Source organism: Caretta caretta, chromosome 2 (assembly GCF_965140235.1).
Source record: "Caretta caretta isolate rCarCar2 chromosome 2, rCarCar1.hap1, whole genome shotgun sequence".
In the NCBI taxonomy this organism is placed as follows: domain Eukaryota; kingdom Metazoa; phylum Chordata; order Testudines; family Cheloniidae; genus Caretta; species Caretta caretta.
The window spans coordinates 108,481,515-108,506,484 of NC_134207.1; the positions used below are offsets into that span (position 1 = coordinate 108,481,515).

The following is a 24,970-nucleotide window of genomic DNA, read 5'->3' on the forward strand; positions in this document are numbered from 1 at the left end:
TATCAGCTAGTAAGGAAGTTCACAAAATGTTTGGCAGATGGCACCGCTCATGTGCAAGTAGCAAGCCTAATGGAAATACCCACATTTAGAGCTGGGACTCCTCAATTCTAGCCATAGTGGGCACTGACTCACTATGTAATCTTAGGTTAGTCACTTAACATTTCTCTGCCTCTTTACTTGTCTCATAAGAGTATTGTGAAAATTAATGTTTATAAATTACTTTAAGAACCATGGAGAGAAAGAGCTTATTACCATGAGTGACCTTTCAATCCTGTAAGAAACAAAATTACTGTTTTAAACAAAAAAGCTACTTACAGTTGGAATGTAGTAAGAAATGTTTATTTTGTACTGACACTTATATTTCCATAAACAAATTCAGTAATAAATGCCTTCTTAGCATCATTTTAACTCCTCCTATTGAACAATTCCTAACCAAAACCAACTTAGCCCTGGTCTACACGCAGGGGCGAGGGGGGTCGATGTAAGACGTGAATAGCGTAGCTGAAGTCGACGTACCTAGATCGACTTACTACGGCATCTTCAAGGCGGTGAGTCGACTGCCGCCGCTCCCCCGTCGACTCCGCTTGCGCCTCTCATGGCATTGGAGTTCCGGAGTCGACGGGAGAGCACCTGGGGATTGATTTATCACGTCTAGACTAGACACAATAAATCGACCCCCGATATATCGATCGCTACCCGCCGATCCAGCGGGTAGTGTAGACCTACCCTTAGATTCTAGATTTGTTAGTGAAGGACACACACTAGAAGTCAGAAATTAGTTTTGCATCTATCAGCACCAAAAAGTAAATCAGCATTTTTGTCCACTGCACCGTAACACACATACTAGTATGCGAAAATAATCAACTATGATTTCTTTCCCCATTTAAATAAACAAGTAAATCGAATTTTAAAAACTATTGTTAATGCAATGTTAAGACTGAACTGAACTATCAAGCAGTTAAAATCGGAAATTTCAAAGTCAAAGTTATTCTTGCAACATTCACTCAGACAAGTTTTACTCATATAGAATTTTCTATTCCTGTTTTTCCTGTTAACTAATGGAAACCTCAATGCACGATACAATGTTCATGTATACACTAAAATAACAGACTGTACAACATGACTCAGTTAACACTGGTTGTGGGAGCTGCCTTAGATATTGGAGTTTTCTGATTTAGGGTTTCCTATTTCAACTTTAATATTGCATTAACAATATTTTTTAAAATTTCTGTATGTATATTACTTATATACAGTGTAATTGCATAAGTAATTTTACTGTCTTTTATGGGACTGATATCTCAACTATTCCACTATTTCCATAAAACCAGCTTAAACAAAGATCAAAGTGTTTCTTTATATGTACTTGTTTTCACTACCTGTAATGGTTTGAAACTGATTTCCATTCCTCATGCATTAGTTTCAGGTGGTTGAAAATAAATGATTAATTTCATTAAACCCTTTGGGAAGAAAATTAAATTAACTACAAATTCAGAACTTCATTCTTTTTCTAATGGCTAAAAAAAGGGGTATATTATAAATTTTCAGGAAGCTGACAAAAAGGAAAAAAAAAGCTTCCTGAATAAATTCTTGAGAGTTCTTTTCCTTCAAGATGATGTATTTTGCACAGTAGGCATGCTGCACAAAGGAAGATGGATAACATACACAAAAATCTCAGGTTTCAGAGTAACAGCTGTGTTAGTCTGTATTTGCAAAAAGAAAAGGAGTACTTGTGGCATCTTAGAGACTAACCAATTTATTTGAGCACAAGCTTTTGTGAGCTACAGCTCACTTCATCGGATGCATACTGTGGAAAATACAGAAGACGTTTTTATACACACAAACCATGAAAAAATGGGTGATTATCACTACAAAAGGTTTTCTCTCCCCCCACCCCACTCTCCTGCTGGTAATAGCTTATGTAAAGTGATCACTCTCCTTACCATGTGTTTGATAATCAAGGTGGGCCATTTCCAGCAAAAATCCAGGTTTTCTCCCCCCCCCAACACCCCCCCCAACAAACCCACCCTCCTGTTGGTAATAGCTTATCTAAAGTGATCACTCTCCTTACAATGTGTATGATAATCAAGGTGGGCCATTTCCAGCACAAATCCAGGTTTTCTCCCCCCCCCCAACAAACCCACTCTCCTGTTGGTAATAGCTTATCTAAAGTGATCACTCTCCTTACAATGTGTATGATAATCAAGGTGGGCCATTTCCAGCACAAATCCAGGGTTTAACAAGAACGTCTGAGGAAAGGGGGAGGGGGGAGGAAAAAACAAGGGGAAATAGGTTACCTTGCATAATGACTTAGCCACTCCCAGTCTCTATTCAAGCCTAAGTTAATTGTATCCAATTTGCAAATGAATTCCAATTCAGCAGTCTCTCGCTGGAGTCTGGATTTGAAGTTTTTCTGTTATAATATCGCAACTTTCATGTCTGTAATCACGTGACCAGAGAGACTGAAGTGTTCTCCGACTGGTTTATGAATGTTATAATTCTTGAGATCTGATTTGTGTCCATTTATTCTTTTACGTAAAGACTGTCCAGTTTGACCAATGTACATGGCAGAGGGGCATTGCTGGCACATGATGGCATATATCACATTGGTGGATGTGCAGGTGAATGAGCCTCTGATAGTGTGGCTGATGTTATTAGGCCCTGTGATGGTGTCCCCTGAATAGATATGTGGGCACAGTTGGCAACGGGCTTTGTTGCAAGGATAGGTTCCTGGGTTAGTGGTTCTGTTGTGTGGTATGTGGTTGCTGGTGAGTATTCGCTTCAGGTTGGGGGGCTATCTGTAGGCAAGGACTGGCCTGTCTCCCAAGATTTGTGAGAGTGTTGGGTCATCCTTCAGGATAGGTTGTAGATCCTTGATAATGCGTTGGAGGGGTTTTAGTTGGGGGCTGAAGGTGATGGCTAGTGGCGTTCTGTTATTTTCTTTGTTAGGCCTGTCCTGTAGTAGGTGACTTCTGGGAACTCTTCTGGCTCTGTCAATCTGTTTCTTCACTTCTGCAGGTGGGTATTGCAGTTGTAAGAATGCTTGATAGAGATCTTGTAGGTGTTTGTCTCTGTCTGAGAGGTTGGAGCAAATGCGGTTGTATAGCAGAGCTTGGCTGTAGACAATGGATCGTGTGGTGTGGTCAGGGTGAAAGCTGGAGGCATGTAGGTAGGAATAGCGGTCAGTAGGTTTCTGGTATAGGGTGGCGTTTATGTGACCATCGTTTATTAGCGCTGTAGTGTCCAGGAAGTGGATCTCTTGTGTGGACTGGACCAGACTGAGGTTGATGGTGGGATGGAAATTGTTGAAATCATGGTAGAATTCCTGAAGAGCTTCTTTTCCATGGGTCCAGATGATGAAGATGTCATCAATATAGCGCAAGTAGAGTAGGGGCGTTAGGGGACGAGAGCTGAGGAAGTGTTGTTCTAAGTCAGCCATAAAAATGTTGGCATATTGTGGGGCCATGCGGGTACCCATAGCAGTGCCGCTGATTTGAAGGTATACATTGTCCCCAAATGTAAAATAGTTATGGGTAAGGACAAAGTCACAAAGTTCAGCCACCAGGTTAGCCGTGACATTATCGGGGATAGTGTTCTTGACGGCTTGTAGTCCATCTTTGTGTGGAATGTTGGTGTAGAGGGCTTCTACATCCATAGTGGCCAGGATGGTGTTATAAGGAAGATCACCAATGGATTGTCGTTTCCTCAGGAAGTCAGTGGTGTCTCGAAGGTAGCTGGGAGTGCTGGTAGCGTAGGGCCTGAGGAGGGAGTCTACATAGCCAGACAATCCTGCTGTCAGGGTGCCAATGCCTGAGATGATGGGGCGCCCAGGATTTCCAGGTTTATGGATCTTGAGTAGTAGATAGAATATCCCAGGTCGGGATTCCAGGGGTGTGTCTGTGCGGATTTGATCTTGTGCTTTTTCAGGGAGTTTCTTGAGCAAATGCTGTAGTTTCTTTTGGTAACTCTCAGTGGGATCAGAGGGTAATGGCTTGTAGAAAGTGGTGTTGGAGAGCTGCCGAGCAGCCTCTTGTTCATATTCCGACCTATTCATGATGACAACAGCACCTCCTTTGTCAGCCTTTTTGATTATGATATCAGAGTTGTTTCTGAGGCTGTGGATGGCATTGTGTTCTGCATGGCTGAGGTTGTGGGGCAAGTGATGCTGCTTTTCCACAATTTCAGCCCGTGCACTTTACAAGAAGAGATGGAAAACACTTGTATTAAGGTCAGAAAACCCTGTCATTCATTAATTTTATACTTGACGGACCTAACATTCATGATTTTAATTTCGATTTTCTTAAGTTATCTCAAAAGAGCAGTATTATTACGAAAGGTTAAATGAGCTTTATACCTAAAAAAGGAAATTCTGCAGGGTGCATTGATTTGAGGAACTCTACGTCTGTAAATGCAACTGCTTTGGAATCCCACAAGAGCTCCACACATTAATGTAATGGTAATAAATCAGACATAAAAATGTGACATTTTAAAGTGATAGATTATCTCTGTATAAAAAACACCACCACATATTTCCCTGCTTTCTTGGAATTTCACTGACCACTTAAAGCTTTTAAAATGATGGTTTTCACACGCTGAGGACATTCTGCAGAAGGCAGAATGGACAATGTACACAGTTTATGATATGGACTGGAAACCTAAACATTTGGCTGTATCTCATGAAAGAAACACATGTTCAGCAGATTCATCTGATATATTCACATAACTCTCAAATGATGGTTCTCTCAACTTACTCATGATTTCAGTCTACATTTAGTTCACTATTATGTCCTGCAAATGGAGAACTAAAATTAATCAGGATCTCATTTACCTTCTGAAGAGCACTCAAAAATCTATGATTTTAAACTAATTTATGCAAAGAGAAAAGCTCTTGTCTTTCATAAGTATACTTGCAAGCCATATAAATCTAAATGAAAGCTTTAAACCCTTAATGACCCCTCTTCCATCCAGTCTTAAATGGAATAATTAAGCAATACCTTCATGCAGCAATGATGTGTCCCCTGCTTGGTGAATAAACCTCAAAGCGTTTAATTGACCAGTAGAGCCGATTATTGCAAGAACAGTCATATGGAATAGAAGCCATCCGTATTTTGCTAGAAGTTATTTTTCCAGGTAATTAACAGTTTTTGGTAATTTAAAAAGAACTACTCACTATGAAGTGACAGACCATGGTGGGTTATAAAATCTGTAGGAGGATTCATTTGAGATGTTAATTTGGCTCTGGGAGTAATTGGACAGAAATGAGTTACCAGCTCAATTTAGATCTCAAACACAGTTCTTGCATTTTCATACAATTTGCCCAGAAATGGGGTCTCTCTCGTTGAGATGTCACTAATCTGGTATTCTCTTTTTATTTATAATTTGGTGCTAATATGGAGAAATTTGCCAGGTAAATTGGGTAGACAACATGATATCCATACAGTGGAAAACACAACAGACTATTTCAGATGCTCTTCATGACGCAAGTAAATTAAGACCAATATTATTCAGATAGCTCTGGTAGTGTTGAGTGGTGGAATATGCTCTGATCCTATGTGAAAAGGCATCCTTTCACAGACATGTTTAAAACAACTAATGTGATAACTGCTATCGATTTGATTAAGCTTTCTCCAAATATCAAATTACACGTATTTGATGCTCGAAAAGCCTCCTTTTTACTTAAAGGGGATACCAGGTTCGCACTGCACAATGTGAAGCATACAACCACACTGGAAAAATTGCAAAAATCTTTCATATTGAGGAATGGCAGCTAATGTGGAGAAAGAATGAGGTGGTTGCTTATGAGTCCCTTATTTGTTTAAATGACAAATCAAAAACATTTATGGCACTTCATCACCATTTCTATGTCTTCTTCAGCCACAAGCATAAGCAGCAACACTCTCTAGTAACGATCTCTGGAATTTGAGTGTAATGAAGGAATCAATAGCAGCAGCATAGTTTTCCTCAATACTGTTGCATTTTCTCCAGTCTTCCTTCTCTTTTCCTTTTCTTAATTTTTCCTTTCTAGTCTCAGTATTTGGCATTTTCAGGACAACTGATTTTGTGACTTGTAGTCTTTTTCTTCATTTCAAGCTCTCCAAGGATTGGCCTGACCAGCCCTTTGGATTATATATGTCATGTGGTTATTACATATATCACAAGACAGAATACATGATTCATGATGTATTTGCAAACCTTGGGTAAGCAGCAAAAAACACAAATGAAGGTGGAAAATGTCTTCAGCACTCAAACTATGCCAGCATCCCAGCGTGCACACAACCTGTTACGCAGTTCAAAATAGTTAATTTTAAAAAATAAAGAAAAGAAGATTGGGCAATTAGGAAGAAATGAAGGCTTTGCAAAAACAGCTATAGATACATAGTCCATAAGGAAATACCTGAAACATTTCAACTTGGAAAATTCAAAAGTGTAAAACAGCTAGTCGCAATGACACACTCCCTAGGATACTAAAGCAGTAGCTTTCTACCTAATGATTCAATTTTTAAAACAAGTGTGATACAGCATGGCCAGTGGGCAGCAGGAGAGTGTTAGAAGGGAGCCTTATTCCCTGAAGAGGGAAGAAAGTTTGCTATAGATTAATTAAAGCACCTGAAGCCAATTAAAGCACCAGAAGCCAGTCACCTGATAAAACCCCCTCGCTTCAAACAGACAAGTGGAGGAGTTGAAGCAGAGTAGATCGATGATGGAACAGAGAGCAGTTTGGAGGAGTTGAAGCAGAGTGGATTGGTGTTGGAGCAGAGAACAGTTGGAGGGAAGCAGAGGAGACTTTGGAGAAGTGCTGCAGTGGGCTAAGAAGACCAAGACCCTAGGTAAAGGGACACCTGGTTTGTGCAGAGGGAGGGCAGGAAGCCCCACAAGCTGAAGGGCAGGAGAGGGAAGTAGCCCAGGGGAAGGAACTGCTAGTTCAAGTGGTTTACCGCTATCCCTAGGGCCCCTGGGCTGGGACCCGGAGTAGAGGGTGGGCCCGGGTCCCTCCCTCTCCACTAGGACACAAGTGGGGCAGTTAATACTCCAGTTCAGAAATGGTGCCCTGAACCCCCTCCAAGAAGAGAAAGCGCAAGACCCATCATGGTAGTGCTGGCAATTTGCCACACAAAATTCTAAAGAACTGTGATCCTCTCAATTATTTTCTTGGAAGTCAAACTTCAATCTGAAATAAAATAACTGAAAATTTATTGAGAGATAATTGCTAAGATTATAATATTATGGAGGCATGAGCAATAAGCAGCATACATTTAGATGAATACACCTTGCAAGGCAAATCTGATCCTTTTTTTCTCCTTTTTTTTTTTTTTGGACAACTTTACAATATGAAGGGAAGGCGACAGATGTAATAACTACATTTTGGAAAAGCATTTGATAGATTGTCCCTGCTCAGTCTCAGACTTCTTGTGTGACTTTGGAGAAGTCACTTAGCCTCTCTGTGTCTCAATTCCGCATCTGTAAAATGGGCCTAGATTTGGGAGTCCAGATACTTACTTAAACCAAGAAACCAACAGAAATTGGCCTCACTCAATCTTGGCATTGGAAAAAGGAGAAAATGATGATGATTTGCAATAGTATACCACAAAATCTTATTCCATGATACTTTAAGTAGACTTGGACAAGAACACTGGCTTAAACTGAAAACTGGCTGAAGGGCTGTTAAGAAAGAAAAATGATGAACTACAATATTTTGAGCTGCATGGAGGTGTCAGTTGGGAAACTGCAGGTATCAGTGTTAAAACCAGTTTTATTCAACATTTTCACGCACAATCTGAAAAAGGGTGTAAACAACATGTCAAAGAAATCTCCAGATTAATTAGGAGGAGATGCAAATACTAATGAAGTAAATCAGTGTAACCTGTAAAGATTAGAAATATGAACAGAAAGTAATAAAAATATGATTCACTTCCTCAAAATGCCAGGCTGATCTATATAGAAAAAAATAATCTGAAACACAGATGCTCCCTGGGAAATCTGTAAAGCAGCAATGCTGAAGAAACCTGGTGGGTGGACAGCAGATTAGCTGCGAATTTGCAAAGTGATATAGAAAAAAGACTAACCTGATTTTGGGCTGAATTTGCAGTGGCATCACATAAAAGAATGCCACACAGCCCTGGAACCTAAACATTCCTTCTGATGTTGAGGTGTGTGGCTAATAACAATACCTTACACTTAAACAGCACGCTCAGCTCGAAGGAGTATCCCAAAGCAAATTTCACTCTCTTAAAGATGGAAAAGAATTAATTAGAACGGAACAGGGAAGTACATCTAGGAGTAATTAAATAAGTGAAAATGTAGGCTGATATTAGGAGTAGCTCCTATAGAACGAGATATTTAGCTGTAGAACTGTCTCAAAGAAAATGAAGGGAGTCCCATTATTTGGGACGTTTAAAACTAGGCTGGGCAAAACACTAGAAAACTTATTGCACGGAACAATCCTGCATTGTCAGTGAGATGCACTGGTCTCTTCCATCAATCTAAGATTTTTCTTTTTAATTTGGAATAGAATTATACCTTTAAAGTAAAAGAGGCCCGTTAGCTGTATATTTCAAAAAATAAATAACTTTTTAATGTACAATTAATTATGAATTAAAAAGCTCTGGAGGCTTCTGGAACCTGTAGGTCTGCAAGTGCCTGGTGCCATGTGATGCTGGCAGTCATGGTTCCCAGCTTTGGCTCACTGCAGCCCCTCTTTGCCCTTAGATTCTGTGTGGGAGCTACTTCCAGCAAAGAAAAAACGGATGTTTTTATAGAGCACCTTTGATTTCAGCCCGAAGGTTACAAATTGACTTAAAAGTCCCTTTAAAAAACAAAAGAAAAAACCCCCCAGTAATTCCACAAGCTTCTCTTCTCTCTCTGTAACCTTCAACTTTAGCCACAACCAGGGTAACTGAGGGTATGTCTACACTACGGAATAAGGTCGAATTTATAGAAGTCGGTTTTTTAGAAATCGGTTTTATATATTCGAGTGTGTGTGTCCCCACAGAAAATGCTCTAAGTGCATTAAGTGCATTAACTCGGCGGAGCGCTTCCACAGTACCGAGGCTAGAGTCGACTTCCGGAGCGTTGCACTGTGGGTAGCTATCCCACAGTTCCCGCAGTCTCCGCTGCCCATTGGAATTCTGGGTTGAGATCCCAATGCCTGATGGGGCTAAAACATTGTCGCGGGTGGTTCTGGGTACATATCGTCAGGCCCCCGTTCCCTCCCTCCCTCCATGAAAGCAAGGGCAGACAATCATTTCGCGCCTTTTTTCCTGAGTTACCTGTGCAGACGCCATACCACTGCAAGCATGGAGCCCGCTCAGGTAACCGTCACCCTATGTCTCCTGGGTGCTGGCAGATGCGGTACGGCTTTGCTGCACAGTAGCAGCAACCCATTGCCTTCTGGCAGCAGACGGTGCAATACGATTGGTAGTCGTCCTCGTCATGTCCGAGGTGCTCCTGGCCACGTCGGCTGGGAGCGCCTGGGCAGACATGGGCGCAGGGACTAAATTTGGAGTGACTTGACCAGGTCATTCTCTTTAGTCCTGCAGTCAGTCCTATTGAACCGTCTTATGGTGAGCAGGCAGGCGATATGGATTGCTAGCAGTCGTACTGTACCATCTTCTGCCAGGCAGGCAAGAGATGAGGATTGCTAGTAGTCGTATTGTACCATCTTCTGCCGGGCAGGCAAGAGATGAGGATGGCTAGCAGTCGTACTGTACCATCTTCTGCCGAGCAGCCATGAGATGTGGATGGCAGGCAGTCCTTCTGCACCGTCTGCTGCCAGCCAAAGATGTAAAAGATAGATGGAATGGGTCAAAACAAGAAATAGACCAGATTTGTTTTGTACTCATTTGCCTCCCCTCCCCTGTCTAGGGGACTCATTCCTCTAGGTCACACTGCAGTCACTCACAGAGAAGGTGCAGCGAGGTAAATCTACCCATGTATCAATCAGAGGCCAGGCTAACCTCCTTGTTCCAATAAGAACGGTAACTTAGGTGCACCATTTCTTATTGGAACCCTCCGTGAAGTCCTGCCTGAAATACTCCTTGATGTACAGGCACCCCGTTTGTTGATTTTAGCTCCCTGAAGCCAACCCTGTAAGCCGTGTCGTCAGTCGCCCCTCCCTCCGTCAGAGCAACGTCGGACAACCGTTCCGCGCCTTTTTTCTGTGTGGACGCCATACCGAGGCAAGCATGGAGGCCGCTCAGCTCACTTTGGCAATTAGGAGCACATTAAACACCACATGCATTATCCAGCAGTATATGCAGCACCAGAACCTGGCAAAGCGATACCGGGCGAGGAGGCGACGTCAGCGCGGTCACGTGAGTGATCAGGACATGGACACAGATTTCTCTGAAAGCATGGGCCCTGCCAATGCATGCATCATGGTGCTAATGGGGCAGGTTCATGCTGTGGAACGCCGATTCTGGGCTCGGGAAACAAGCACAGACTGGTGGGACGGCATAGTGTTGCAGGTCTGGGACGATTCCCAGTGGCTGCGAAACTTTCGCATGCGTAAGGGCACTTTCATGGAACTTTGTGACTTGCTTTCCCCTGCCCTGAGGCGCATGAATACCAAGATGAGAGCAGCCCTCACAGTTGAGAAGCGAGTGGCGATAGCCCTGTGGAAGCTTGCAACGCCAGACAGCTACCGGTCAGTTGGGAATCAATTTGGAGTGGGCAAATCTACTGTGGGGGCTGCTGTGATGCAAGTAGCCCACGCAATCAAAGATCTGCTGATATCAAGGGTAGTGACCCTGGGAAATGTGCAGGTCATAGTGGATGGCTTTGCTGCAATGGGATTCCCTAACTGTGGTGGGGCTATAGAGGGAACCCATATCCCTATCTTGGCACCGGAGCACCAAGCCGCCGAGTACATAAACCGCAAGGGGTACTTTTCGATAGTGCTGCAAGCTCTGGTGGATCACAAGGGATGTTTCACCAACATCAACGTGGGATGGCCGGGAAAGGTGCATGATGCTCGCATCTTCAGGAACTCTGGTCTGTTTCAAAAGCTGCAGGAAGGGACTTTATTCCCAGACCAGAAAATAACTGTTGGGGATGTTGAAATGCCTATATGTATCCTTGGGAACCCAGCCTACCCCTTAATGCCATGGCTCATGAAGCCATACATAGGCAGCCTGGACAGTAGTCAGGAGCTGTTCAACTACAGGCTGAGCAAGTGCAGAATGGTGGTAGAATGTGCATTTGGACGTTTAAAGGCGCGCTGGAGCAGTTTACTGACTCGCTTAGACCTCAGCAAAACCAATATTCCCACTGTTATTACTGCTTGCTGTGTGCTCCACAATATCTGTGAGAGTAAGGGGGAGACGTTTATGGCGGGGTGGGAGGTTGAGGCAAATCGCCTGGCTGCTGGTTACGCGCAGCCAGACACCAGGGCGGTTAGAAGAGCACAGGAGGGCGCGGTACGCATCAGAGAAGCTTTGAAAACCAGTTTCATGACTGGCCAGGCTACGGTGTGAAAGTTCTGTTTGTTTCTCCTTGATGAAACCCCCCGCCCCTTGGTTCACTCTACTTCCCTGTAAGCTAACCACCCGCCCCTCCTCCCTTCAATCACCGCTTGCAGAAGCAATAAAGTCATTGTTGCTTCACATTCATGCATTCTTTATTCATTCATCACACAAATAGGGGGATGACTACCAAGGTAGCCCAGGAGGGGTGGTGGAGGAGGGAAGGAAAATGCCACACAGCACTTTAAGCACAGCACTTTAAAAGTTTACAACTTTAAAATTTATTGAATGACAGCCTTCTTTTTTTTGGGCAATCCTCTGTGGTGGAGTGGCTGGTTGGCCGGAGGCCCCCCCACCGTGTTCTTGGGCGTCTGGGTGTGGAGGAGGGCGGTTGGTTACAGAGGGGCTGCAGTGGCAGTCTGTGCTCCAGCTGCCTTTGCTGCAGCTCAACCATACACTGGAGCATACTGGTTTGGTCCTCCAGCAGCCTCAGCATTGAATCCTGCCTCCTCTCATCACGCTGCCGCCACATTTGAGCTTCAGCCCTGTCTTCAGCCCGCCACTTACTCTCTTCAGCCCGCCACCTCTCCTCCCGGTCATTTTGTGCTTTCCTGCACTCTGACATTATTTGCCTCCACGCATTCGTCTGTGCTCTGTCAGTGTGGGAGGACAGCATGAGCTCGGAGAACATTTCATCGCGAGTGCGTTTTTTTTTCTTTCTAAGCTTCACTAGCCTCTGGGAAGGAGAAGATCCTGTGATCATTGAAACACGTGCAGCTGGTGGAGAAAAAAAAAAGGGACAGCGGTATTTAAAAAGACACATTTTATAAAACAGTGGCTACACTCTTTCAGGGTAAACCTTGCTGTTAACATTACATACATAGCACATGTGCTTTCGTTACAAGGTCGCATTTTGCCTCCTCCCACCGTGTGACTACCCCCTCAACCTTCCCCCCTCCCTGTGGCTAACAGCGGGGAACATTTCTGTTTAGCCACAGGCAAACAGCCCAGCAGGAATGGGCTCCTCTGAGTGTCCCCTGAAGAAAAGCACTCTATTTCAACCAGGTGACCATGAATTATATCTCACTCTCCTGAGGATAACACAGAGAGATAAAGAACGGATGTTGTTTGAATGCCAGCAAACATACACTGCAATGCTTTGTTCTACAATGATTCCCGAGTACGTGTTACTGGCCTGGAGTGGTAAAGTGTCCTACCATGAAGGACGCAATAAGGCTGCCCTCCCCAGAAACCTTTTGCAAAGGCTTTAGGACTACACCTAGGAGAACCGCAAATGCCAGGGCAAAGTAATCCTTTCACATGCTTGCTTTTAAACCATGTATAGTATTTTAAAAGGTACACTCACCAGAGGTCCCTTCTCCGCCTGCTGGGTCCAGGAGGCAGCCTTGGGTGGGTTCGGGGGGTACTGGCTCCAGGTCTAGGGTGAGAAACAGTTCCTGGCTGTCGGGAAAACCGGTTTCTCCGCTTGCTTGCTGTGAGCTATCTACAACCTCCTCATCATCATCATCTTCTTCGTCCCCAAAACCTGCTTCCGTATTGCCTCCATCTCCATTGAAGGAGTCAAACAACACGGCTGGGGTAGTGGTGGCTGAACCCCCTAAAATGGCATGCAGCTCATCATAGAAGCGGCATGTTTGGGGCTCCGACCCAGAGCGGCTGTTCGCCTCTCTGGTTTTCTGGTAGGCTTGCCTCAGCTCCTTCAGTTTCACGCGGCACTGCTTCGGGTCCCTGTTATGGCCTCTGTCCTTCATGCCCTGGGAGATTTTCACAAAGGTTTTGGCATTTCGAAAACTGGAACGGAGTTCTGATAGCACGGATTCCTCTCCCCAAACAGCGATCAGATCCCGTACCTCCCGTTCGGTCCATGCTGGAGCTCTTTTGCGATTCTGGGACTCCATCATGGTCACCTGTGCTGATGAGCTCTGCATGGTCACCTGCAGCTTGCCACGCTGGCCAAACAGGAAATGAGATTCAAAAGTTCGCGGTTCTTTTCCTGTCTACCTGGCCAGTGCATCTGAGTTGAGAGTGCTGTCCAGAGCGGTCATAATGGAGCACTCTGGGATAGCTCCCGGAGGCCAATACCATTGAATTGTGTCCACAGTACCCCAAATTTGAGCCGGCAACGTCGATTTAAGCGCTAATCCACTTGTCAGGGGTGGAGTAAGGAAATCGATTTTAAGAGCCCTTTAAGTCGAAATAAAGGGCTTCATTGTGTGGACGGGTGCAGGTTTACATCGATTTAACGCTGCTAAATTCGACCTAAAGTCCTAGTGTAGACCAGGGCTGAAAGGCAGAAATCTATCTACCTGTTTTATTTATAATCCACCTATCACACTGGTATCTAGATATTATTTGTTTTGTTTTCAATATGTGTTTTTCAAGGCAAAGTAACTTTTTTTTTCTGGTGCTTGAGTCCTCAAAAGAGAAGTACCGGAATCCTAGAATTAGCTGGGGTGGAAGATTTTTCAAAAAGGGATTTAATGAAAATTCCCATATTTTTAGATTTCCAATGATCAGAAATACCAGAAAGGCATCCCTGCTCCCCCCAAAATATGTTGGAACAGTGTTCCACAGAGTTCTGACGTGACTCAAGTGATGATTCTTTCCCACTTTTAAGATTAGATTTGGGTAAAATATTCTTCAACCAACTTTCAATCTGTTGTTACATTTTAGTGTATATTGATCAGTGTGTGCCAGAGTGCCATTGGATCTGTGTGGTATCTGGCATATTTATGTGAGTGCAAGAGATCGATCAGGACTACAGCCTGGAACTCTCTGTCAAAGAGAGAGCTTGCCAAAGAACATTTACAAATATTCACACAGCACTAATTTTGAAGGTTTATTTTGTCTTCAAAAATCTACATCAAAAACAATAAAATGCACTGGGCAAATTTCTAACGTGTGCTAACTATTATGTGAGCCACTGGTGTTAGCACTTCTTAGGACTTGACCCATCTTGTTCATCATCACAATTTTTGTTGAGCAAAACAACCTAAAAATATATTAGGTCATTATGTTAAAATAATAAGCAATAAACTTTTGGGCTTCAATAAAAAGCTGAAGATATATGAGCACATGACAGAAAGTGAGAAGGAAGGTCTTTATCTTAGTATTTCTCCTATTCTCATTTAATCAGTGCTTTGACATAAATAGGCTAGGCAGGTCCTAAGTTTGCCCTCTCCATGCAGCTCCATAGTCAGAGCTGCTTTGTATTCTATGCTATATTACGAATATACTACTGGGGCCCAGAACTATTTAAGATGTAGATTAACCAAACTGTTCCCACTTTTAAACCATATATGCATTCACTTTGTTATCCTACACAAATACTGGGATGTAGGAAAATAAATATTAAAAAGTGGAAAGAAAAAAATTGCTCTATCTGACGGGGCCCTCTGCTGAAGGCTGTGGGGTCCTACCACACCCCACCCCAAGAAAGGAGCAGTGAAGGTGGGTCCCTCCAGGCCTGCATAGAAAGGCTGCATGGAATCAGCCAGTCAGAGCACAGCAGGCTCAGTTAAAAGGAGCTGGTGGGCCTCAGCAGGTCAGTTCCTGGCTGAGACCAGAAGGGTGAGGAAGACTGTGAAACTCTCAAGGCAAGGAACCCTGGGAGAGACCCTGCTCAAGTAGGGAAGAGAGAAAACTTCAGCCGTAAGGTTACGGTGAAGCAAAGGGGGCTTCCTGGAAGTGGCCCAGGGAACAGCACTAGTAATTACTAAAGGAAACAGCACATGACTGCTATTTGTAGGGTCGCCATGGGTGGGCTCGGATCCCACTACTGGAAGAGTGGTCAAAGCCCCAAGAACAAGTGTTGTTTAGAAACCCAAGAAAGGGGCTAGAATTTAAAGGGCTCAAGGACAGGGCTGAAGACCCAAGAGATGGCCAACCATTTATTCAACTTTGTTAGATGGCCCCCCCAGAAGGGGACTGAATGTGTGAGGTGACCTGGCTGGAGTGCTGGGACAGTGAGAACCGCTGAGGACAAAGTCTCTCCAGGGAGGACACCCTGGAGGCACTGCTCTATAACAGGGTAGGGATGGACTTAAAGCTAGCCCAGAAGAGGCTGAGAATTGAGCCAAGAGACACGGCTGCAGACTCCAACAAAGGCAGAGCGGTAGTCCTTGTAGGACCTGTGTTAACTCGGAAGGGGTTCATCCATTTTAGAATCTGTGTGACTTAGCCAGAGGGCTGAGCCACTGAAGACCCACCTGACGACGTTAACAGCCAACAGGGGGTATCGGGAGCAGAAAGTGAGTGGTCACACTTGAAAATACAGGTCACACTTGAAAATACAATGAAAAATGTCATAAGAGCCACCTCCAGTAAGAAGTCGCCTGTCTTAAGTCACAGATGCTCCACAATGTACAATTTTGGTTCTACTTTAGGGGTCCCTTGAGCAGTCACTAAAGACACATTTGGCTATGTTTGTGCTTCCCATCTTAACATTCAGGAGTTGATTACTGGCCCAGATTATAAATAAATACTGTCCCTTCCATATACTGCATTTTCCATTCAGAAGATCCCAAAGCACCTAGCAAATATTGAGACTCTCAACACCTCTGTGAGGAAATTGCTATTATTCCCATTTTATTGGTGGAAAAACTGAGGCACACAATTTCAGAGATATGCCTAAAATTACAGAGGAAGTTTGCAGAAGATCCATGAATACAACCCAAGTCAGCTGGCTCCCACTCATGTGCCTTAATCACAGGGACTCCTTTCACCACTTTATCAGAGGAGATATGTCACATACTGAACATATGGAACTGTAATGGCAATTTGCCATCCTTAAATAATGGCTTACTGCTGGGCCAAAAGACTCAAATCAGTGTCCCATGGAAACTCCTGAAAAATAAAGAAAATCTTTCCTGATCATCTTGCAACACCAATCCTTTTAGTCTATCCAATCCCACACAAATCAAGCCCCTGTACTACAACAGTGAAAACTACCCCAGTACCTAATTGAAGCTGTAGTAAATGTTCTACCTTTAACAACAGCCTTTTGAGAGTAAGTCCTGGATTGTACAAACCGTAATTTAGAAAACAGGGAGTGGTAGGTGACAGAAAAAGACATCACCCAATGTTGCACTCTCTCTCTATTTTGTTTTTGAGTGACCAGGCCTGCAGCCAACATATAACTTTAAAGGTCAATTATAAGGGTTAATTTGAATGCCAACTGCAGCATCCTTTTCTCCAGCCTTGACAAACGCAATCATGCCCACTTCATAACCCCTCAGAATGCTGCTGCAAAGATCATTTTCTAGCTTAACTTTTCCACCATATCATCACTCTCTTTGCATCCTTCCACATAAGATACTTGTCTTCACTTTCCAGGCCCTTCATGCCCTATCTCCAGCCTACATATAATCTCTCATCAGTATTGAGAAGTTAACTCCAGTCTCCGATCAGCCCAGGATACCAGCTTCCATCACTCACTTGTAAAATTCTCAAACACGCATCTTCATGCCTCTCCCATGCTGCTCCTCACATTTGGGAAAAGCTCCCCCTAAACATCTTCCAAGTCACTTCATTGTTCTCCTTCAAATCCCTCCTTAAAACTCTCCTGTGCAGTGTTGCATCAAAAAACCATGACAATAGCTAGGCTGCTGGTGTGCTGAGATCACGGCATATCATGATGACCTATGCTGTCTTATTTCCTTGTACACTCCATCTGTCTGTATCTGCCTGTTGTCTCTTGTCTTATACTTAGAAGGTCTTTAGTGCAGGGACCATTTTTTTGTTCTGTGTTTGAACAGTGACTAACACAACAGGCTCCCGGTTCATGATTGGGGCTTCTAGGTGCTATGATAATACAAATATTAACAACAACTAAGGTTCCTCCAACTTGTGGCTGACACAGAGGGATCAATGTTATCTTCAATCTTTCCAAAATATGCCTCACCTCTAACCCCCAAAATTTGACTAGATTTGAATAGCCAGGGCTTTCTCTTTTCCATGTAATAGCTTTTTGGTGGCTTGTCTGATCCCTTTTTCCTCACTAGAATCCAACAGCAGATGGTATCAAAATTCTGCAATCCCTGAGGCTCAGAGATGGACAGACCCCACCCCCCACATCATCCTCCAAAAGTGTTAAAACATTTGAAGGCTATAATCCCCTTAAACTCAATCCCTGAAAACATCTGAAACCAACAGAAATTTGGTTCTCAGTAAAAAGTGTCAAATTTTTTTTGATGTTTAGAATGGTAGAGTAAGCGTTTTCAATGTGCGTGTGTGTGTGGGGGGGAGAGAGTGTGAGTGAGTTCCCCAGCAGGCAAAGATGTACAGTCATCCTGACAACAACTTGATTTGTCAGGGTCTGCAAGATTATTGGATTTGTCCCAGGTTAGATTGCTGGAAATTAATTACTACTAATGGTTTACATATAGGGCATGTGGCTCTCCAGGATAATGCGATATCCTGGATTATTACGTTCAGGCTGTATGTACATACATTCATTGTTCTTTGTTGTTCTAAATCATCTTTTAGTTGACAAGAAACTGACATGTTGGCATCAGCCATGTATTATGATTTGACAAGGTTTCTCTCCTCTACCCTCAAACTTTCTTCTATGCAATCTTAAATGCAATCTTAAAATCAGTCTGAGCCAGATGCTATTTATCATGCAACCTTTCGGCAAAGTGTTTAGTTATAACTAACACACTGCAAGGCTTTCTCTAATCACCAGGTCACAATTCAATAAAAAACACTTAATATCTGTTTTGATCGCAATGTAACAAGCCAAAAGCATGACTGCAGGGACTTGAAGTAGTCTATTAAATTAGAGCCATTTAGAGTATGAAGCAAAAAATATACAATTAACAGTACTTCAAGAAAACATCATCATAAATTAATCTGTGCAAGCAGTGCTTGTCTGACTTATTAAAAGCTTCACATTAGGCAGGATAGACACTTGCATTCATGTGCTTGATTAGTCAAAAAGGCATTTCAGGAATTGCTTTCAATTCAAAGGCCTTTTTTTTCTTAGCCCTACATTTAGTGTTTTTTCTCTAAAAGTTGCTTTTACTATAGAATGACAATAGTTATGAGCCATTTGAGATTTAAAATGTAAAAATCAAATGATCAAGCCTTAATAAAAGTCTAAAATGCTTTTGTGTGTTACATTATGTAGGCACATAAAGAAAGCAATGTAAGATTAGCATTTTTAAGCTAGATATACACAAGTTTGTTTGTTTGTTTGAAGATCGTCTTCTCTCCAGCGTGAATATAAGATATTCATAATATCTATGTATATACACATACACACACAGATACACACAGGCTTAATTTAAAATTCTATCCAAACGTATCCAGTCAGCATCTCGTTTGGCTTTTCTTTGTCTTCCAAAAGTGTCATATGCAGAATGATGAAGATTTTTCCACTGCAGATTGCTGAAGAAAACATATTTAAATTTAAAATGTGAGTTTGTTCATGCACAGACATGTAACATGGCTTTCCATTCTTGTGGAAAGGTCATGATTGTTGGTGAAAACACAACTTCTGTGTTTCCATTTCTATTTAGAAAAAGACCAGTATTGATGAGTAAAGGTAGCAATGCTGCATCTTGCTCCTCACACAAAGACTATACATTACTTAAATCTCATACTGGCCCTTTACATAGGGTTGCCAACTTTTTAATCGCACAAAACCGAACACCCTAGCCCTGCCCCTTCCCTGAGGCCCTGCCCCCTGCTCACTACAAAATTAATACACCCCAGCTGTATAAAATGTGAAATATTTATTGCAAATAAATTGGGGCCAGGGATGAGGGGTTTGGGGTGGAGGAGGGGACTCCAGGCTGAGGGGTGGGGCAGAGAGGTTCAGGGCGTGGGAGGGACTCAGGCCTGGGGCAGCGGGTTGGGGCGTGGACTTACCTCCAGCAGTTCCCGGTTAGCAGAGCAGCGGGGGGGCTAAGGCAGGCTTCCTGCCTGTCCTGACTCCATGTTGCAGTCCAGAAGTGGCCAGCAGGTCTGGCTCCTAGGTGGAGGTGCAGCAGGCAGCTCTGTGCACTGTCTGCCTCTCATCTGCAGGCACCGCCCCCGCAGGTCCCATTGGCCGCAGTCCCCAGGCAATGAGAGTGCAGAGTCGGTGCTCAGGGCGGGGGCAGCGCATGGAACCCCGTGGCCCTACCACCACCTAGAAGCCAGACCTGCTGGCCGCTTCCGGGGAGCAGCGCGGAGCCAGCACAGGTAGGGGCTAGCCTGCCGTAGCTCCACCGACTGGACTTTTAACGGCCTGGTCGGCGGTACTGACTGGAGACTCCAGGATCCCTTTTCGACCGGGTGTTCCAATCAAAAACCGGACACCTGGTCACCCTACCTTTACATAACGTGAATTTCACCCATTGCTCTTATATGGCTCTATGCTTGCATGTCTTCGTCCTTTCAATGTGCCTTGCTTTGGCTCTCAATTACAAAATAGGCTTCCTTGCCATTTCTTCACCAGCAGCAGGCAAGACAATCTTACTGCCTGTTAATCCAGAAATATTATGTGTTCATTTGAAATACTGAAGTTCCCAAAAGCTAATTACTTAATTGATGGAGAATGGCTAGAGTAATCTTGCTTTTAAAATTGAGCAGAGACGGTAAATCTAGCCAAAGGCTCTGTGTTGCATTAGAGACAGACACCAGAATCTTGTACATTAATCAGAACATTGATTTTTAGATATTAATAATTGAAATTCACAGGATAATCGGTGCTATAATAGGTATTTACTCTATGTAGCAATATTTGATAACCAACAAATGTTGTTAAGAGAGGAAGATAAGATACCCCCTAATGACTGTAGAAATTAAAAGCAAAAATGAATGAGTCATATTTAATTTTGGAGCCAAAATATTCATTATTATGAAATGCAATCTCATTCTATGATCTCATATCCAAGCCTTGAACTTTTTGGAGCACAAAATTAATACACCCCAGCTGTATAAAATGTGAAATATTTATTGCAAATATTGCCCATACTACCTGCCACACTGTAGTTCCACTCTGTTTCATAAATGAAAGGACTGTCACATTGCAGTAAAGGGCATAGAGACAGAACTGTTTAGAGATACCACTCTACCTCTCAGAAATAGTCCATTTAACAACCTTAATGAGCACTGCATGCCTTTTCATGACTAAACCAAGACTGACCAGGAAACTAAACATGGTTATATGACAAAACCCATCCAAATATCTATGGATATTTAGGGACAAATTTAATGAGGCTCTGAAGGTCTTCAGTTTTATTTTTACCCCAAAGCAATGTCTCTTGGTGCATGTATTATCAAACACACATATAGTTCCTTCAAAATGTAGTTCTCTCTTATTCATCTACAACTAAGTCCATATCAGTCTGACAAAGATGGCAACATATCCGAAAAACTTCTGAGTTTGGTAATTCTGCCTATATCTGTAGAACCAAGGCAATTTGATACTCTGAAGAGCTACAGACTATTGAAAAGAGGAATTTAAATAGGACCTCAGTTAAGTGAGGACAATCAGAAATTCATCAGCTTAAAGTATCTTCACAACCCAAACCAGATGCACGTGGTGTGAAAATGATATTAGAATGAATATGAAGGGGTTATAATTTTTATGTCTTGACACCTTACTATAACACAGGGCTATTTAATGAGAGAGAGATGCATATAGGTAGAGACTTGGTTTATAACTACAAGGCATGTGTACACAAAATATTTTTATTTAGGTTAGAAACTTTATAAAAGAGATGTCAGGGTAAGCTGTGACTTAAATAAAAATATGTTTTTATTTACAGGATAAAATAAAAATGCACCAGCTCATAAACAGAGAAAAGGAAGTTACTCACCTGTGATGATTATTCTGCTGGGTCTCAGCTTCAAGCAAAAGACAAGGCAACTGGAAAGAATGCCTAGGATTGTCCTAAAGCTGAGACCCAGCAGTGGGAATCCTATGCAGGTGGTATCTTGAGAGAAATACATTTGATTTATCTTTCAATTCCTTTTCAGTTTTAAAGATTTGTCCCTTAAAAAATACAAAAAGGAGGAACAGGAGAATAAAATAAAATTCATGCCCAAATACGTATTTTGTTCCTTAATTTTACATTCAATTTTTTCCAAAAGGTTCTCTACAGCAGTGGTTCTCAAAGTCAGTCCGCCACTTGTGCAGGGAAAGCCCCTGGCGGGCTGGACCGGTTTGTTTACCTGCCACGTCCGCAGGTTCGACCGATCGCGGCTCCCACTGGCTGCAGTTCGCCGCTCCAGGCCAATGGGGGCTGCAGGAAGGGCGGCCAGCACGTCCCTTGGCCCGTGCTGCTTCCCGCAGCCCCCATTGGCCTAGAGTGGCGAACCGCGGCCAGTGGGAGCCGCGATCGGCTAAACCTGCGGACGCGGCAGGTAAACAAACCAGCTCGACCCGTCAGGGGCTTTCCCTGAACAAGCGGTGGACCGGCTTTGAGAACCACTGCTCTACAGCATTCCTAACAGTTGAGGAAAGTTTATATTATCTAAATAAAATCACTGTGCACAAACATATGTATTGCACTGTTACCGATAGGCACATTTTAATATTTTTAGGATAATCTTAATTTTGTTCACATGCAACTGAACTTATATTGGAACATTTTAGTAAAACGGGAAAAACATGCATTAAAACTAATTCATTCCAATGGGAAATCAAATGGTTTAAGATCCAAAAGAAGTGAACAAAAGAATGGGGAGCAAAATCCTGTTTCTAACAGACCATCTCTGCAGTGCAGTAGCAGAAGTTACCAATGCCTGCAAGTTGTCTGGTTTGCTGCCTTAATCGCGACTGTTTGACGTTTCTCCCCTGTGTAATGCAGAGGTAGCATATCAGATCCCTGCAGATGCTGCAAGCTGAAGGCAACGGAAAGAAAAGCTTTGACATTCTGTCATGGAGATGACAGGACAAAATGGCCTGCAATAAACAACAGTTTGAGCAGGGTAATTTGATGCATTGAGTTCTTAAGCTTCTCCAGATGCTGAACTCAGCTTGGAATTTGAGATAAGGGGAGAGCATTTATTTCACTGAACAGAGTGTGGTCCTGTGAAACCAAGAAAAAGGAACCTCTCTGTGCACACAGAAAAAATAATCCACCTGCTCCATAAAATGTGCTTTTCTACACCTTCCTAATCAGCAGCTCTAATGGCAATTCATGTAATAGTAAGATATCCTGAAGATTGAAATCAATGGTTCTAATCAGTTTCTACTCATGTATTGTTATGTGACTGGCCTGATAATGAAAAAATAAAATGAGCTACAAATGTACTAAATGTACTTGTAACCATGTTTCTTCCTTTTACTTTCCTCTGAAGGTGAGATTATCAAAAGTGGCCTCTTAGACTGTGTGCATTTTTGAACTTTTGCAAAACCTTACATTAGTGTGTGTCAATGTGGTAGTCAGGCATCTGTCTACACAGTCATAATATCATAAACATAATTTTAAAGGGCTAATTGAGGCTGCTTTGAAAATTTGCTCCTTTAAGTAAAAAGAGAAGTACAATATACAGTTTATTGGCGTGAAGAGAGAACTCAAGGATTATCCAAGAGCTTTTCCAGTTTGCTTTCCAGAGGTAAATAACATGCTTACATTGTGTGTAAAGTATTTCCTTTCTAAAAGGCTATTTTATGATACTACAATATACTACTCCCTGTGATGGAAGCCACTGATCCCAGTGCCATGAGCACATTTTCTGGGTCCAATGAGAGGGTGAGTTGGAAGTCTCTGACTTATCCCTTGTGCTCTCCAGTGTACACTGTGTTGGCTGCTTTCAGGGATGAACCCTGGTAGCCTGGGATTTCTGTAGCCCTGGAAGCTTTTCCTAAGCTCTTGCTGTTACCCATGTGGACTGGTCAGGACTCTCTGGTCTTGTGCATAGATGGAACAGCCCTGACTTACTCCCTGCACTCTGCTAGCTGGTGTTGACTGTATCTTTCCCTGGTGATTGGTATCATAAAAGATGTTCTTTCCCTTTGTCAGTAATCTAGCACCAACAGTACCATATTCATCTTCTACAGCAACTTACATTCTAAAGAATCTCTAACCACATTACAAGAAACTGAAATACAAACTATGCACAAAGACAATTTTATTCTTCTCTTAAATACAGCTGCCTCTGGAATGAAATGTGTCAGATGTTCAACGTACATAGCCACGCTACAGAGAAGTTTAGGAGAGGAAGTGGAGCATACCACATCCAGTTTAAATTGACTTTAAGTAGGAAAAATGTAATTACCTAAATTTCAGTTTGGCCAGAATACCATAGTTAAGATCACTCATTCTCTTCGAGAGTATAACGCAGTCATGAACAATTACAAGCGGTCAGGACCGCTATTTTAGTTTTCACCCAAAACACAGCACCACAATGATCTCTAACACCATGCTCTTGTTAGGTACTAGCTCAGGATTGACACAAAAGAAATAGTGTCGCCCGTGGTAGTAACACCCTGGTACTCATGAGAGACCCACCATCCAAATCCATCCAAGCCCAACCCGATGTACAATGTGAGAACTGGTGAAATCAAAACACAAACTGGTATGTGGCTGCAGGCTGGACAGAATCCATATTTTTCATGCTGTGCAGCATGATGGCAATAAAGCAAATATTAAACTATATAACTGACATTAGGGCAGTGTCATCAGAAATCCATCCACAATCTGTATTTCCAGATGTGTAAACAGTGAGTTAACATTGACAGGGAGATAGCACGCCGAGCAGTGTACTATTTGACAATATATTTTACACCTCATTTGTCAGAAAAATCTTGAGATTTCATCTACACAGGAGGAATAATTTTCTGGATACATTTCTTTCATCACCTCAGTATAAAATTCCATGGCTGGAAAAACTACTCATAGGAAGAACATTCTAGCCAAGGCAATGTCCCATTAATACAAATTATCCAATGAGAGAGCAGATTACCTTACACTATCAGACATCTTTCCCCATTGACTTCTAGTAGATAGGAGATCTTAGTGTCCTTTTACAGAACTATCACAGTTTTTATAGGTCTGCCCTGCTGTCTTTTGAAACATTAAAAATACCTCTCAAAGTTACTTCCAGCCAAATACACTGATGAAGTTGCCATGTTATGACTGAAACAATACAATAAGATTTTGTCTCACAAGAGGTGATATTCCACTTCCATGGTCCAATGGAAATCTGCAAGATTTAGGTTAGTGCTGTCAGCCTCTGTCTGACAAACACTAAAAAAAGATTTTTGAAGATGCACAGACCATTCCCAGGTGCCAAATGCTTGCTGAATGCCGTATTTTTGTATGAAAAATTAGAAGGATGTACATCAGAGTAAGGAAATATCTCTATCTTCCACCCCTTCTTACAAAATAGCAACATAAAAACAACATATCTAAGAGTAAAGTGAGAGAGAGAGAGAGAGAGAGAGAGAGAGATGGAAAAGCCCAGTTAGACCATCTACCATTTCTCCCTACTGTGGTCCAAAGGATCACTCAGGGAGTTAGCTGACAGTTGCACAAAAAATAATTTATTTTTGC

At 42.7% G+C, this 24,970-nt stretch overlaps 2 protein-coding genes across 5 annotated transcripts in view; both read right to left on the reverse strand.

The window, feature by feature from the left end:
* The window catches only part of CDKAL1 (CDKAL1 threonylcarbamoyladenosine tRNA methylthiotransferase), a 685,215-nt gene that overhangs the window by 76,620 nt on the left and 583,625 nt on the right, over positions 1–24,970 (reverse strand). The gene's annotated exons all lie outside the window — the stretch shown is intronic.
* On the reverse strand, positions 11,728–13,705 carry LOC142070801 (uncharacterized). The gene is made up of 2 exons (XM_075124768.1): positions 12,823–13,705; positions 11,728–12,233 (listed from the first exon to the last, which is right to left on the reverse strand). Exons 1-2 carry the CDS (start codon positions 13,403–13,405, stop codon positions 11,731–11,733), a joined length of 1,086 nt encoding a protein of 361 aa, XP_074980869.1. The 5' UTR covers positions 13,406–13,705; the 3' UTR covers positions 11,728–11,730.

What these genes read in the sequence shown, in the direction of transcription:
- LOC142070801 (XM_075124768.1), bottom strand. Translation starts at nt 13,405, where the DNA reads ATGCAGAGCTCATCAGCACAGGTGACCATGATGGAGTCCCAGAATCGC. An exon ending in AGGCGGAGAAGGGACCTCTG is followed by an intron (nt 12,234 to 12,822) that starts GTGAGTGTACCT and finishes TTTCTCCACCAG; the next exon opens with CTGCACGTGTTTCAATGATC.